Consider the following 15,815-nt stretch of genomic DNA (forward strand, 5'->3'; position numbering starts at 1 on the left):
TAAATTTTACTGACATGGATTATTCTCACTGCTCCTTTTTAATTATTTATAATGTGTCATACAGTATAAAGCAGGGGTTCTCAACTGGTCTCACACTGGGACCCACATATGCTACGGTCATTAAACCATGACCCACTTTTTTTTTTTTAGAATTCAACCAACTGAATTTAGATTTTCAAAAATAGCTGTTGAAAACACACATACTGTATATAATCTATTTTTAAACATAAATTTATATATTTTCCTGTGCAATATGCATTTCACAGCATGCCTGTCAAAAGGAAAGTTTCTTTCACAATAAAAGTCCAACATGAGAGACATTTATTTTGTCCGCGACCCACAAGTTGAGAATCGCTGATATAAAGTATCAGAGCAGCTTTAATGTCACCCAATTTCCTCTCAGGGATCAATGGTTTACTGAATCTGAGCAGGTTTATTGATTAAATTTGAATCAACAATTATGAGCCTTGCTGATTGCATATATAGTTTTTATTTACTTATAATTAAAAAAAAAACAAAAAAAAACTTAAGTTTTGCAAGAACTGTATTTTTTTTATCTTAGTTATTATTCTATATACTAGTGCAGTGCCCATAGGAAGTATGTCTAGAAAAGTGGGAGGTTTAATTTTTAGAACTGTAATATAAGTTTCATATGTATATATACAGTATACTATTTTTTATTTTCATGTTATGTTGCTCACTGAGGACACCTGCTGGTCAATATTTTAAATTTTATTTTAATATTTAAAACAATTTTATGAAATAATTAACAGTTTCATTGCAGTCCAAACAATTTTGACGTTGCACACCCTTGAATCAAGCAGCAGCCATGTTGAAAGTCTCAGGTCAGTCTGAGCCTGATTCACAGAGATATTTGAGGAACAGACACTTTATAGATAGATAAATATTAGGTTCTTTTTCTTCTCTTCTGAGGACATCATACTTCCCATGTGTGAACCATGGACATCCCATAATAAAGATTATTTATTACAAAGGTCCAGTCCCATGTCAGATTTCCTCAGCTGTTGTTTTCCAGCCTTGATGCCAATTCAGCAAATTTTGCCCTTGTGCACCATCACATGGCTTAAAACTGAGGCACCACAAGTACCACAACCTTGGCGCTCTAATTTTCCCCCTCATGGTGACTGGACAAACATAATTAAGCACCAAATATTTTATTGTTACATGGATGACCTGCAGATGTATTTGGCTATAATGCCAAGTGCTGGGATAGCGTTAATTTTTCCCCAACCAAAGAATACCAATAAGTATTTTTGGGGGGACAGAACAGAACTAATAAAGCTCTGACAAACTTTTGTGGTTTGGCATCCAAGATCCAACCAAATCATTCTTCCACTTAAGCCTTCTGGTCCAGATCCAACCCTTCCTAAATCAACTGGAATAGTCTCACCATTCTTCATTAGCTCAAGGCTTAAATATTGTAATGGACTTTTAAATGGTGCCTTTAACTGACTGCAGCTGCCTTTAACGCAGCACTACGAGCTCATTTGTCAAATTTGGAATGATGCAGTTTCCTATTACCTTATGTTGCATTATGGCATTAAATTCTTATTTACTGTAGTATGTTTTAGTCAGAGGTAAAACTAATGGATTACAAGTACACACGATACTGTAATAGAGTTGCTTTTATGGGTACTTTGGAGTATATTTCTATATCAGTAATTGTACTTGTACTTAAGTAAGTTTTAAAATAAGTACAGTAATTCATTACATTTCTACACCCAACCGTAACAGAGTAAATTATTATTTTTATTACTTCTATTTCATGGTCTCTTGGCACATTGAACATAATGGTTCAGTTCCCTTCTTGGTTGTAGAAAAGTAGTACGCAAAAAATGTTGACCCAAAAATTGATTGAAAACGTGGTATTAGCTAGAGATGGGAAACTTCAGGTACCTCACGATTCGATTATTAATTGATTTTTCACAGCATTTCTTTATTTCTCACAGTGACCACTGGATTGCTGTTTTAAAGCAGCAGTTTATCTGTCAAGTGTTCTGTTAAAACTGCATGGTAATGTGTTTAAAAACACAGAAAATAAACAAAAAGGCCTGTTCTAAATTACAGATCATGTACAGTTTATTAAATATAAATGAACTAAATCACCATCTCCACCATAGTGCTTTGATAATAGCAATAATTTATCATTTGAATGATCAATTATTGAAAATGTACACAGATTATCATGTCTGAATGATGAAGTTTAGATTATTTCTCCCAGCCCTATTATCATTATCTAGGTTATTAGGTCAATGTGGTTAGGTTGACCTATGAACCTAATCAAGTAGGAGGCTTCTCTAGTAATTTCAATAGTTTATGTATAAAATAAATAAAGTAGACTATATCTGACACTGTCGTAGAAAGACAAGTTGACAAATGACAAAAAGCAGAGGAAGAAAACCAAACTGATGTTACAAACGTGTATTTATTTCAAGTTAAATGTGCCGCAAGTCTAACAGAAGACTTCCCTTGAAGGAGAAAAACCAAACATTTCAACTCACTAAATGTTAAGTCGTTACATTGAGACACACATTGTCATAACTTAAAAGTGAAAATTAGCAGACTGGAGTTACGTGACTCGAATGGTGCTTTGATAAATAAAATGATAATCCCACTTCAGATCCTGGGATGAGAAATTACACAATGAACATGGAAAACATTCAAAGTCTTTTAAAAATGTAAGAAATTCAAAAAAGTATACAAAAAAATTAAAACAGCTGGAAAAATGGCACTTTACAGAGGAGGAGCAACCTGAAAAGCAACATTTAAAAAAAATCATGTATCACCATTGTGCATAGGTCTAGAGCCAGGCGTGTGTGTGTGTGTGTGTGTGTGTGTGACACACACAAAGCAGTCAGAGGTAAATACTGTAGCAGGCTGGACTCAAGGCTTGTTTATTTGACCCATGAAGAGAATGGTACCTGAAACCAAAGACCAGGAAATAATTTTACCACACAGGTACAAACCAGGGCCTGTATTCCTAAAGATTCTGAGAATCCTCTAAGAGAGCTCCCAACTTAAAGGGGACATATCATGGTTTTAAATCCTTCCTTTTTACATATAAATCATACAGTTGTGGTCTATAAAGCGGAACTGCAATGCTTGGGTCTGAATTCCTCATTATTATAGCTCCACAGACCCCTTTTCTACCCCTTTTCTGATGTGCTTCTGAGAGCAACTCGTTTTGGTGAGGTCTTTTTAAATGCAAATGAGACACTCCATACCCCGCCCCCTCTTCAGGTGACACTCGGTTCAACTCCACCCTGCTCGGCCATTTTTGTAGTTTGATAGAAGAGATACGGCTATGTAGCGGCGCATAAACTTTTTATTCAGAGGTTATTTACAAAATGTCAACAGAATACTTGTCCATCCAGTCTTACATGTTCCAGCCAGAGTCTGACCCAGCGGAGCGAGATGAAAATGAAGATGATGAACCTGCAGAACCCTAACAAGTGAGCTAACACAAGCACCGAGCTAACGCTAGCACCAAGCTAACGTCACGAAATGCATTTTAATACAGTCTTTTCAAAGACAAAAACGGCAAAATGAAATGACTAATGAAAACTTTAGACTTAAATTAAATCACGTAGGCCATATCATCAAGGATCTAAAACGAGCACACAGCGCTAACATATGAAGACGGTGCAACTGCTAATGCTAACAAAACAATGACAGGGACGTCTTATCATCACACTTTTTAGCATTATTTACAGCTTACCAAAGTGCTCTGTTCGTCGTCTCCAAAGATAGAAGGAATTGAACCCTCAATCAGACAAAGTCTTTCTGTAAATCCTTCTTTATACTGGTGGAGGTTGATGAAGCAGTCACCCTTGAAGTGCTGCGCGCACACAAAAATGACCTTACCCACAGATGTGGGTACATTTCTGTGAAAAATAAAACTCAACCAGGCACTTCAAAAAGGTTCTGATGCTGGGAGACGTTGTAATAAAGCGTGTGGGTTACTACATCCAACAACCGAACATTTTAACTTATCCTCTCGTAACTTCTGCATCCTTGAGCTTGGACTACAAAATAAAAGCGAGAAATAAAAATGGCGGATTGCTCGAAGTGTTGGACCTGGAGTCGATGTCCTAATTTGGCAGTTCTGCTGCAAATACTGTGATGTAATAGTTCAAAAAACGTAATACAGAATAGAAAAATCGAAACAGATTGAAAAATATGAGCAAAACAGAATATAAAGATATCTACGGAGCACCTGAAGAGACTAATTTGATTTTTTCTGTACTTCTAAACACTCTAAATATACAACAAAATGCATTTAAGGGCTAAAAAAGTGGATTTAGCATGATATGTCCCCTTTAACCTAGAAATTCCTAGCAAGGAGTCTTAGCTTAGGAGTGATTCCAGCACATTCTCAGAGAACTCTGAGCAAGGAATGGACAGAAATTCTTATCTTAGTGAGGAGGTGTGGTTAACCCCGTTGCTTGGTATGAGTCATCATTTCAAAAGCTGTTATTGATTGATCATAAAAGCTAGACAAAAAATATACTTTTGGTGATAATGGCAAAGGATGGACCCTCAAATCGATAAACTTAATCATAGAATCTAATTTGATGAAGACTGTAATTGTAAATAATATTTCACATAAAAGAAAATCTGTTAAATGAACAGTAAGATATACTTTAAAATCCTCCTACAAAATATGTGAAAACTTAGGCCCACTTACACAGTATTCCAATAGTTAAAGTTATTTACTTCCTGATGGAGGGTTCACTACTGCATTGTTGATTTTTCCTGTTGCCAAATACCTCAGTGTTGTGATGACTTTCATTTAGGGTGGTATTGCATTGTGATGTTGGGTTGGGGAATTAAGTGCATCCCTAATGAGATCAACCACAAACATGATTCCTGCATGATCCAACCTGTAGCGTTTAATTAATTCACTGTCATCCAGTGTTTGGAAAATATCTCTCCTCCCTCTTCCGTCTGCCATTTTGTCGTCTGCTTAGGGAACTCCTAAGCTGCTTAACAGATCTCACCATAGGATCTCTCTAAGAGCTAAGATTATTTAGGAATACCTTTTATCTTTACTAGGATCTACTCTTCACTTTTAGGGGAAATTCTAAGAAAACATAATGATTTTCTTAGAACTTGGCCACTAGGAGCAACTTTTTTCACTAAGAATCTTTGTGAATACGGACCCACAACTCTGATGTAATTCAACAGTGTGTACCGTTTACAGCTCTTTTTGATGAAAACCAATGCATGTTTACCTGTGGGGTTATGTCTGATGAGGAACAGGAAAGGTCTGTCCACAGAGATCCACACGGGAGAGGATCGAGCCATCAACAGGGCAGCTGAACACAAACACACAGCAACCACTTATATTTCTGTTACACGTCAACACACCAGGAGCCATGTGGAGTAGCACTTTCTTTCCAGAGATTTTTGTCAGATAAAGACATCATGGATGAAATTTTTAAAACCCCTGAAATTTTTCCACAAAATACAGCATTTCTCCCATAAATTGCTTACAAATGTTTTGGGTATTATTTCATTTATGTGCATTGCAAAAACACAAAGAAGCAGAATAAAAAAGCCAAAATTTACATAACTTTATTCAGAATAAAAAAAAATTCACTAGACAAAAATGTTGGCACCCTTTTAAAATTGTAGATAAATCATTTTATTTTAAGTATTTGCAGACAATATAAAAATCACACCTGAAGCTGTAGTGAAAATGTATAAACGTTGACTCAACCTTTGTGTTGTGTGTCACACCAAGCACGGAGAAGAGCTGAGAACTGTCTGAGGACTTAAGAAGCAAAATTGTGGAAAAATATGAACAATCTCAAGGTTATAAAGCCATCTCCTGAGATCTTCAAGTTCCTTTATCCACTGTGTGATATCATCAAGAAGTTTATAACCTATAAAACTGAAGCTAATCTCCCTACACGGGGACGGAAGAGAAAAAACTATCTAGTCTCATCTGTCCACAAAACATTCTACCAGAAGGATTGAGGCTTACCCAGGTACTTTGCAAACTTCAGTCTGGCTTTTGATGTCTCGTTGTCAGCAGTGGGGTACCACAGACCGCGACCCTCTGTTCAAAAGTTAGCATTTTGCTCAAATAGAAAAAAGTCTATATCTCAAGAACCAAAAGTTGTAAAGAGGGGATGGTGGTACTGTTGGAAAGCTAGTAGTTTATATAGTACTTAGAGACACTTGTTTAATCTTTTTGATACATTCCTGTGGAAAGTTAAAGTGCAAAAAATGAGAAAATTTACCTATGCTGCATCTTGGGAACCGTAAAGTCCTCAGAGTCCGTTGTGCGCGGGGTCAACCTGGGTATGTGTGAGCTTTAATTTCTAGAGACTCCATTTAAAGTGCACTGGATAGCCCTATATTGACATAGTGGGGTTACATGTGCTCAAAAACCTTTTCACTCTTAAGGAAAAGGAGTTATGAGCCAAAAACAGCAAAAAAAGGTCCAAGCATTTTGAACATATTGTAAGCTTGCTCCGTCATGCTAAGTGCTAGCATGATGCTATCATATCAGAAGATCGGCTCAATCGAGGCGTTCATTTGTATACTAGTGCTCTCCAGGGAGATTAACCACAGTTCCATGGGTTATAAACTTCATGACGATATTACACACAGTGGACAAAGGAACTTGAAGATCTCTGGAGATGGTTTTGTAACCTTGAGATTGTTCATATTTTTCCACAATTTTGCTTAAGTCCTCAGACAGTTCTCAGCTCTTCTTTCACTTCTCCATGCTTGGTGTGACACACAGACACACAGCACATAGGTTGAGTCAACTGTTATACCTTATAACTGGCTTCAGGTGGGATTTTCATATTGCCTTTACCTTTTACTTGCCACGTGAGTTTAAAAGAGCATCACATGCTTGATATGAAATTATTTATCCAAAATTTTAAAAGGGTGCCAATCATTTTGTCTGGTTAATTTTTATAATTTTGGGTAAAATTATGTACATTTTGGCATTTGAGTAATTTAAACCTTCTACATTTGTTTGAGTAAATTATCTTGGATTTATTGATTTATGAAGCCTACACTATGTCTGTATCTGTTAAAACACTGTCGCTGTGAGCAAATATTGTCAAGAGAAGTCTGTAAACTCTCAAACAAAAGCACAGCATACATTGACTGAGAACAAAGACCTGCAGATAGTCTTTGTCCAATTTAATGGCAAAGCTAAATTTAATTACAGACGACTGATTTTTTTTAAAAGCTATTCTGTTACATTGCTTGCTGAATCTATACAAGTTAACTCTATGATTTCCAACAGTAAATTAACATTTAAATATATTTTTATGGAGGTTTCTCATGAAAATGCAAAGAATCTGGATTCTGGATGCTTGAACATTACTCATAATATTTAAATTTGTACAAAACCTCTTTTTGATCTGGTATTTAGGAAGTACTTACTTGTTACTGCTGCAGCTTTGGTTCCATCTTCATTCACAATAATTTTGGCTTTCTGAAGAGCCTTGGTGACGTGCAACGGCTCTGCACCTGAAGAGACAGCAGCAGTTCATGTTCACTTTGTTTGATAAGCATCACAGTCCTGTTAGCTCAATACTACGCACAGCTAACATCACAGAGATACTTTAGTACATTCCTGTAGAAAACACCAGAAGCTGTTTGAGCATACATGTGATATCAACCATAGTTAAGTTCTACTAGTTCTCAGAGGTGGAGTACACCAATTTAGGTTTACTAGTGCACGAGTAGACTTTACTTGTGAAGCAAAGTGTTACTAGTAAGCCTTATATGCTATAAGGGAAAGCAAATTCAGGCTTTCCATTGGCTTTCAAAAACATTACAACCACTAATCAGGAAGCTGGATTTGGTTATAGTCCCTCCAACTTTGCATAAGGTCTACTAGGCAAGATGGTGCCAGAGTGTACCGGCCACCGTCTCTCTGCTCTGCTGGAACTATTGTTTGTTGCTGCATTGTTTGGTATTTTGTGCCAAAATATCACTGCGTTGATAGTGTACGGCCATCAGGCACTTATTGATCTTAATCAATCTTATGAGGTGTGTCTTAACTACAGCTTTGAGCATCGAGACTTCCTCCACACTTGCCTCAGTACCTGCTGACCTGCTGCGCTCACTTGTCCCACGAAGGAAGCGTGCCAAAAAACGGGGTAGACGCGATAGACTCCTGCTGAGGATTAAGGCGTATTGTAGGTCCAATCCCAGGATTGGCTCCCTGGCTCCTGGATGCCAGGAAACACATGGATTGTGGTGGATCTAGCCTGTGGCTTCAGTGAGTCTGGACACCGGCCTGTGTCATCTGCCGCTGTCAGCGTTGCTGCACAAACGCCTCCCCCGGCACCGTGGTGTGATTATGAATGCTTTCGACCACTACGCCGCAGCTCTCCACGGGTTTACGATGAAGTGTCTCTACGCCTGTGCCTACAGAATACTAGATCACTAGCCAACAAATCTCCTGAAGGACCTTTTCATGTCCCGCAAGCTGGATGTTATGTGCCTCATGGAGACATGGCAGTGGGAGAATGAGTTCTTTCATGTTAATGAGCTGTGCTCTCCTGGTACTGCTCGTTTATTTCTTGAACTGAGTTTAAGTCATTTATCGTTAAACTGGAGAGTATTATAATCCTTGGTGAATACAATCTCCATGTTGATAATTAATCTTGTCCCATGGCAGCCGAGTTGGCATCTCTTATGGACTCTTCACTTTGTGCAGCATGTGTCGGGTCCAACACACACAAAAGGTCATACTTTAGATTTGGTCTTTTCTTTTGGTGTAAAAATTGACCAACTAAGTATTAAAGATTTTAAAATAAGTGACCACTGTTGTATTTAATCTGTAATTCACACTGGTAAAGACTACTTCCAATGTGAAAAAGCAGAGACGCATTGCTAATGAATCTGCAATCAATGGGTTTTCTGCTTCTTTTGACCCAACTACCTTTGCTAGTTGTGATGATGTTGACACATTTATGACTAACTTCAATAGCCATTGTTTGACTGTTTTGAACACAGTAGCACCAGCTAAAAATACTCCAAGCTCTCATAAGAAATCTTGTCCATGCTTAAATGAAGCCATTTTTAGCTTTAGGAGAAGCTGCCAGAAAGTGGAACGTTTGTGGAAAGCCACCAAATTAGAGATGCATAGACTCCATCTTAAAGAAATGATGATGGAGCTAAATTAAATAATGAAATACGCTAGCTCAGTTTATTTCTCAAATCTTATTTTGCGTAAAAAGAAACACCCAAAAGTGTTGTTTGACATTATTGAAAATCTTGTTGAGCCCCCATCCCCCCACGTGCCTGTGCTCACAAAGGATGACTGCAATAATTTTCTGAACTTCTTTGTAAACTAAGTGCAAGACATAAGGGCCAGTATCACTCCTCCCTTGGTTAGCTTGTGCACTGCATTAGCCCCTGTGTGCTCATGGTCTTCCTTCACACCTGCCAGCTTACAGGATGTTCAGGTTTTAGTGGGAAAGATGAAACCCTCATCGAGCACTGTAGACATTGTTCCTACTCCCGTTCTTAAATATTTTTGATGTTGTCGGTCCTTGGGTGGTAAAATTGATAAACCCTTCACTTCAATCTGGCTCAATCCCCAGCTTCTTTAAACATGCTATAGTGAATCCCATTCTTAGAAAGCCTCATCTTGATCCCGGGGAGCCTATAAATTACCGGCCCAAGTCTAAACTTCAGTTCATGTCTAAAATCATAGAAAAAGTGGTGGCTAAGCAGCTAACCGCTTTATTGGAACAGCATGATTTTTATGATAAATATCAATCTGGCTTTAGGTAAATCCACTCCATTGAAACTGCTCTTCTGAAAGTTTCCACATGGCCGCTGACTCTGGTCGCTACACAGTTTTGGTTTTACTCGATCTGATATCTGCCTTTGACACAGTAGATCATGGTAAACTGATTGATCGACTCAAATCTGAGAAGGGAATAACTTTTATTGTTGCTATTAACGATGTAATGTCCAACGTGTCCAACCTGTCATGTGGAGTAGCCCAGGGCTCTATTCTGGGGCCTGTTTTGTTTTTGTTGTACCTGATTCCTCTTGGTTGGTTGATGCATGGTTTTGAAAATGTGTCTTCATTTCTATGCTGATGATATCCAGTTGTACTGCTCCTTCAATGACTCAAAGTTCACTTTTTATCTGTGCTCTTGGATTGTGTATCTTTTATCGAAAACTGGTTGTCATCAAATTATCTTCAGATAAACTAACAAAACGGAAACTCTGATCATCGCTCCTGATAAAAAGATCTCCCTGATGAAGAACTCCTTTGGTGCTCTGGGCTCATCTGTGAAAACCAGCCTCAGAAACCTTGGGGTTGTGTTTGATCAGTCCATGTCTTTGGAGAACCACTGTCATCAACTGATGAAAAACTGTTTTTATCAGCTGAGAAATAACTTGTCAAAATCAGATCTTGAAATGATCATCCACGCTCATATAATAATCCATTGATTTTTAGAATTCTGTTTTTACGTGTTTCAACAAGTCGACTTAGAACAGACTTCAGATCGTACAGAATGCTGCTGCCAGACTTTTGACTGGTGCTCCCAGAACAGCCCACATTACCCCCATTCTTTCCAGTCTTCATTGGCTACCGTCAAATTTTTCATTGAGTTTAAAATTTTAGTCCTGACTTTCCGTGCGTTGTATGGTCAGGCCTCAGTATATCACTGACTTGTTGTGCCCCTACACTTCAAGGCACACCCTCCATTCTTATACCGTACTTCCTGGGCTATTGAACGCACCGCATTCCAATAATTTAGCAATTTTTCAAGAAAAATCCACGAGAGTCTGCACTGTCACATAGGCTGCACCCTATTGGCAGATGAGGGTACTCTTCAAATGAATCGGCCAATCAGAACAGACAGGTAGGTGGGCTGCTGTACTCCTGTTAAACAAACATTACATGATTATTTGGCAACTTTCTGCTTTGTATGTTTCTTTCTATCATTAACCGGCTGATTTTTACTTTATCTGGAGTGTTTCAGCGCTTGCTCTATCTCACCGTGTGTGTGTGTGTGTGTGTGTGTGTGTGTGTGTGTGTGAGAGTCACGTCAGCTGATAAACCTTATGCCGTTCATTATAAACTACTATTAAAAACTGGCTGAGATATCTTACATTTTAAACCTTATTGTACTGTTTATTGGCTCTTCCCACCATGAATGCATACGAGCCACCACTGCTCCCCCATCCACAAACGACCATATATTACCGGTATTTTATTTTATTTAAACAATCAGCAACCTCATTTTAAATATAAATATATAAATAAAAATATATGTTCAACAGATGTATGATTGCTGCCGTCACTTGCTGCCATGCACTTTCCCTCCACGATCAGACACTGTCCTGCGGACCATGACGCAATCCGTCCTGTTATTAAAGTTGTGAGTGTTTTCACTTTCCCCACATTATCCAATGCTCGTTTTTGAATGTTCAGTTCACGGTGACGTTCAGTGGCTGTTACAGTTCAGTCATTCTGCGGTTGGCGGGGACTGTCAGTAATACTCTGCCTCCGAACACCCGCTTTCACTGGACACATGCGTGACTGACGAAGATCACATTGGCCACACCCTCAACTTTAAAGGAAAAAAATAGTGTCCTATATGCCGCAAAATACAGTATATCGTCATTGAGTTTGTGGTGTATAGTACAGAGTGTGACATTTCCAAAACAGCCAACGACTGCTTTCACTTACTGATGTGTCTGAAGTCGGCTTTGTCTTCCCTGAACATGTCAGTTATTCCCAGGGCTGAGAGAGGGGCTTTCAGGTCCACCTCTGCATCTGCAGTGAACCTACAAACAGAAGCGTGCGTGCAGTGAGAGCTTTTATCACAGGCAGCCATCGTACAGGTTTGCATGTCTCTTTTCTTACTTGGGGATGAGCAAACGAACTCTGCTGCCGTGCAACAGTTTGGTCCAGCTGTGCACGGTGGCTGTGCTGATGTGAGGGATGACTCGTGACAGGGGGGTGCTCTCCTCGTAAGGCACAGCCATCAACATGCTGATGGTGTTGCCATGATAGGGCAACTCAATCACTCTGTACTTGAGCCCCTGAGGAGTGGAGGCCATGCCTGACAGCAGCACAGAGCATAAACCAGTGTTATTCAACCTTAGGGTCATGACCCCATGTTCAGGTGGCCTGAAATGTCTATTAATTGATTTTAAAAATAAATTACACAGGATTTTTTTCTATTATTCTCACATTTAAAACACAACACAATCTTAAACTATTTAATATTTTAATAAAATATAAATATAACAATTTATAATATATAATATATAAAATAAAAGCAATTATTAAATATAATAAAATAATATAAATATTAAAAAAATAATAGTAATTATTAAAAAATCACTAATCCTGGCTACTCTGTTTTTGTAACACAGTATAACAAACAGATCAAAACTAATTCTAAAAGGAAAAAAATATTCTTGGGGTTGCCAGAAACTTGTGATATTGAAATGGGGTCAGAATCCAAAAAAGGTTGGGAAGCACTGGCATAAACATGGATTAATGAAGAGGACAGTGTCGGTAAAACCACATATTTAGTACCTCTGACATTTGTAAAATAAATAAAATAAAAAATAAATAGCGCTTTGACAGATTACAGTCAAAAAAAGCTTTATTTGTGAAAACTAAACAAGATAGACAGGTGCATCTTTTCACTGGAATATTACAACAACTCATGTAAACGCTCGGGAGGGCTGGAGGATATATCCAAATTCAAGTTAAATCGAGTTTTCTTTTTTGGCAACATAGAAAATTACAATATTGCCCAGATTGATATATATATACTGTACATAGTGTATAGCTCATTTTGTATTAAAATATCCCCAAAATATTGCAAAACAAAAAAAAGATGCAGGTGAAAGAAGGCTGGGCTGCTACTCAGTTGTTGCGCTTCATTTGGGAGCATTCGTTTGAATGCTGAAAATTACAAGATGTGACACATTTAGACATCATGGAACAATATTCTCCAAGTCACAAAAGTGTCTTGCTTAAGCCAAGCACAGAACAAATGATTCAGGAATAATTGGAGGGGACTGAGCACTGACAGGGGAGTCTTTATTTGTTAAATTAATCAAATACATCAAATGATAAAAAAAAGTGCCTCGAGAATATTGCATAATTCTAATGTAATCTAAATCAGCTCAAAAGCCACTAATTGGTCTTTTTTTTAAGGGATCTTCCACTATGGCCTAAAACCTTTGAACTATTATTAGTAGATCTATGCTTAACAAAACACATTATTTTTGCACCATATTCGTTTTGATAACTTTTAAAAATAGGACTACTTTGCAGTTTTACATCCTGTGTTCCACCATCTTGAAATCACGTGACTGATGATGTCATACGGCCCCATTTCCTGTAAACATCCCATTGTTTTCTATTGAGTGAAGCATTCAGTCTGCTTTTTAGATCATTTAGCAACTTTTTCAGTCAAAATGACAATATGTGCTGCTTTTGGTTGCTCTAACAAATCAGGATGTCTATGTCAAACCTCTTGTTTACCAAAAGAGGACAAAAACATTTGTGAACCAAAAAATGATCTATGACCGCAGGGGGCGACAGCTCCAACTCTGTGGTTTCGTAGTAGTCAACGAAGCAGAGAAGTACTCCCCTAAAGTACCTTTACTCGCTCTTAAAAAGTGCGAACTGATGATCTGGTGGCTGAATTGGCGAGTAAATCATGGACTGTTGAAGGTAAACTAAGGAGGTTTATATAGACATCCTTAACTTTTCCTGATCATTTTCAAAAGTTAATATAACAAATATGGTGCAAAATAATGCATTTTGTTGGGCATAGATCTTCTAATAAGTACATTTAAACGGTTTTGGGCCACATTTGTAGAAACAATGGAGAATCACTTTAAAGCCTGCTTTGTCAACACATCTGGAAGCAGCAGGTAAACTATTGTTTAGATGTTTAATCTGTGAAATAAGCCCAGAGTTGGGTTAAAACAGATCAATGATAGAATTCCTTTGAAATATATAATAGAAGTTGAACTCTATTATGTGGGTTGTTTTGTTCTTTGTTTCTTATATTTAAAACGTGTTTTTGTGCAATGGACGGACATTTAAAATGATGTGAATACCAAAAATCTATGGGTACTAACAAAATCCCTTTTTGTCTTATTCTTGTTCTTTGATGTTCTCAGATCTTTGGTTTACTGATGAGCCACAGACACAAAAAGGGTGGGAAGCCCATTTAATTTATGATGCTTTTCCCTTTTATAGCTGAATGAGAATCTAAACAGTCCACAAACATTCAAGTGATATTTTTAGCTCACTACATGTCACTACACTTTAAATCCTAATGCCCTGTGTGCTTAAATAATAGGAGACAGAACTGAACTCATCTCCATTAATGGTGGGGACAATCAGAGCAACTAGTCTCAGCGCTTCCAAACTCCAGTCAGCAAACAACAGGATAATAAACATTCGTGCCTCACAGATAAACTGCAGCCCTTCCATTGCTACCAAACCCATGACATCTTATTTAAATATAGATCAATTACAGCTCTATCGCTCCATTTCACACACAACAAAAAAATATCTTGCAGAAGTGACACTTGTTTATATATCAGTATCAATAATGCATCATGACTGCCCCGCTTATATCAAAATCAAAGCACCACAGCATTAAATAGCACTACAACATGTGTCAAACTATTGGCCTGAGGGCCAAACCCGGCCCTTTAGTGCATCCAACGTGGCCAGCAGGAGAAAGTTAAAATGACAGTGAAAACATGACTCATTGTGTAAATTACCAATTAATTCACTTGTATTTTTTTTTTTTTTTTTACCTTGTTTGCACATGCTGTTGAAGGTTAACACTACAAGAAGTGCAATCTTTTAACAGCAATGCATATTTTATTATTGCAATTAAATAAATGAATTTATTTCATTGCATAATTGTGACCATCACCAGCCCTCCCTAGGGAAGGGTAAATACTTTATTAAAGGGAGGATGTAAAAAAGAGAGAGGGCAGTGTTACACCAGGGTGAGGGGGGTGGGGGGGGGGGGGGGGAGTTAACAGGGAGGAGGGATACAAGATAGGAAAACGAATGGGTGGGGAATAATCAATAAGTTTCAAGTGATGTGATGTGAAATTGTGGTTGTGTATATTGTGCTTATTGTTGTGTTATCAAGCCAGTCTGGTGACCAGTGTGCGGCTTAGGAATAATGGTGGTGGCTGTGAGCAGAGGAGGAAGTGAGTGGAAGTTACATAAAACAGGTATTTGGGAACAACGTGTCTATGGTTGAGCCCAGTATGAGTGTTATCCCACAGCCCGAGGCCAGTGCGTCCATGACAAATGTGATTCCAAGAGCCGCTACTGCAAAACCCATAAGCCGCCCCCGGGCCCGAAGAAGCAGTCGGGCCAGCAGAAAGAGCGAGAGATCTAGGGGCCCCCGGCGACCACCCCACGGCCAAGCAGCCCCCCGAACGCCCCCAAGGTCCCAAGCCGAGAGGCTGCCATTGCCCCCCCCATACACACCCGAAAAGCCCCCAAGGAGCCAAGGACCCAGCGCACCACGCCACCGACTCCAACCCCCAACCCCCAGGCCCCCCAGCCCCCACCACCACCCACACCCCCGCGCCCAGCCCCCCGAGGGGAGGGCCCAGAGAGCCCCCCGCCCGAGACCCCAGCGGAGGAGCCAAAGCCCACGCCCAGCAGACGACCAGAGCCACGCCGAACGGGCAGCCGGCGGGCCCTCGCCGGTGAGCCCAGAGCCAGCAAGGACCCGACCCCAGGCCAGGAGGACCCGGAATGGATGCAGCACCAG

At 39.0% G+C, this 15,815-nt stretch overlaps 1 protein-coding gene across 1 annotated transcript in view; it reads right to left on the bottom strand.

Moving 5' to 3' along the window:
• Positions 1 to 2,427: 2,427 nt before the first annotated feature.
• The window catches only part of serpine2 (serpin peptidase inhibitor, clade E (nexin, plasminogen activator inhibitor type 1), member 2), a 39,962-nt gene continuing 26,574 nt past the window's right edge, over positions 2,428 to 15,815 (bottom strand). Inside the window, exons 5-9 of the mRNA XM_028465561.1 lie at positions 11,897 to 12,095; positions 11,720 to 11,817; positions 7,435 to 7,521; positions 5,256 to 5,339; positions 2,428 to 2,942 (exon numbers count right to left, since the gene is read on the bottom strand). Coding sequence (XP_028321362.1) covers positions 2,905 to 2,942; positions 5,256 to 5,339; positions 7,435 to 7,521; positions 11,720 to 11,817; positions 11,897 to 12,095 — 506 coding nt within the window. The 3' untranslated portion in view covers positions 2,428 to 2,904. The remainder of the gene's footprint in view (positions 2,943 to 5,255; positions 5,340 to 7,434; positions 7,522 to 11,719; positions 11,818 to 11,896; positions 12,096 to 15,815) is intronic.

This window comes from Gouania willdenowi, chromosome 13 (genome assembly GCF_900634775.1).
Source record: "Gouania willdenowi chromosome 13, fGouWil2.1, whole genome shotgun sequence".
NCBI classification, from domain to species: Eukaryota; Metazoa; Chordata; class Actinopteri; order Blenniiformes; family Gobiesocidae; genus Gouania; species Gouania willdenowi.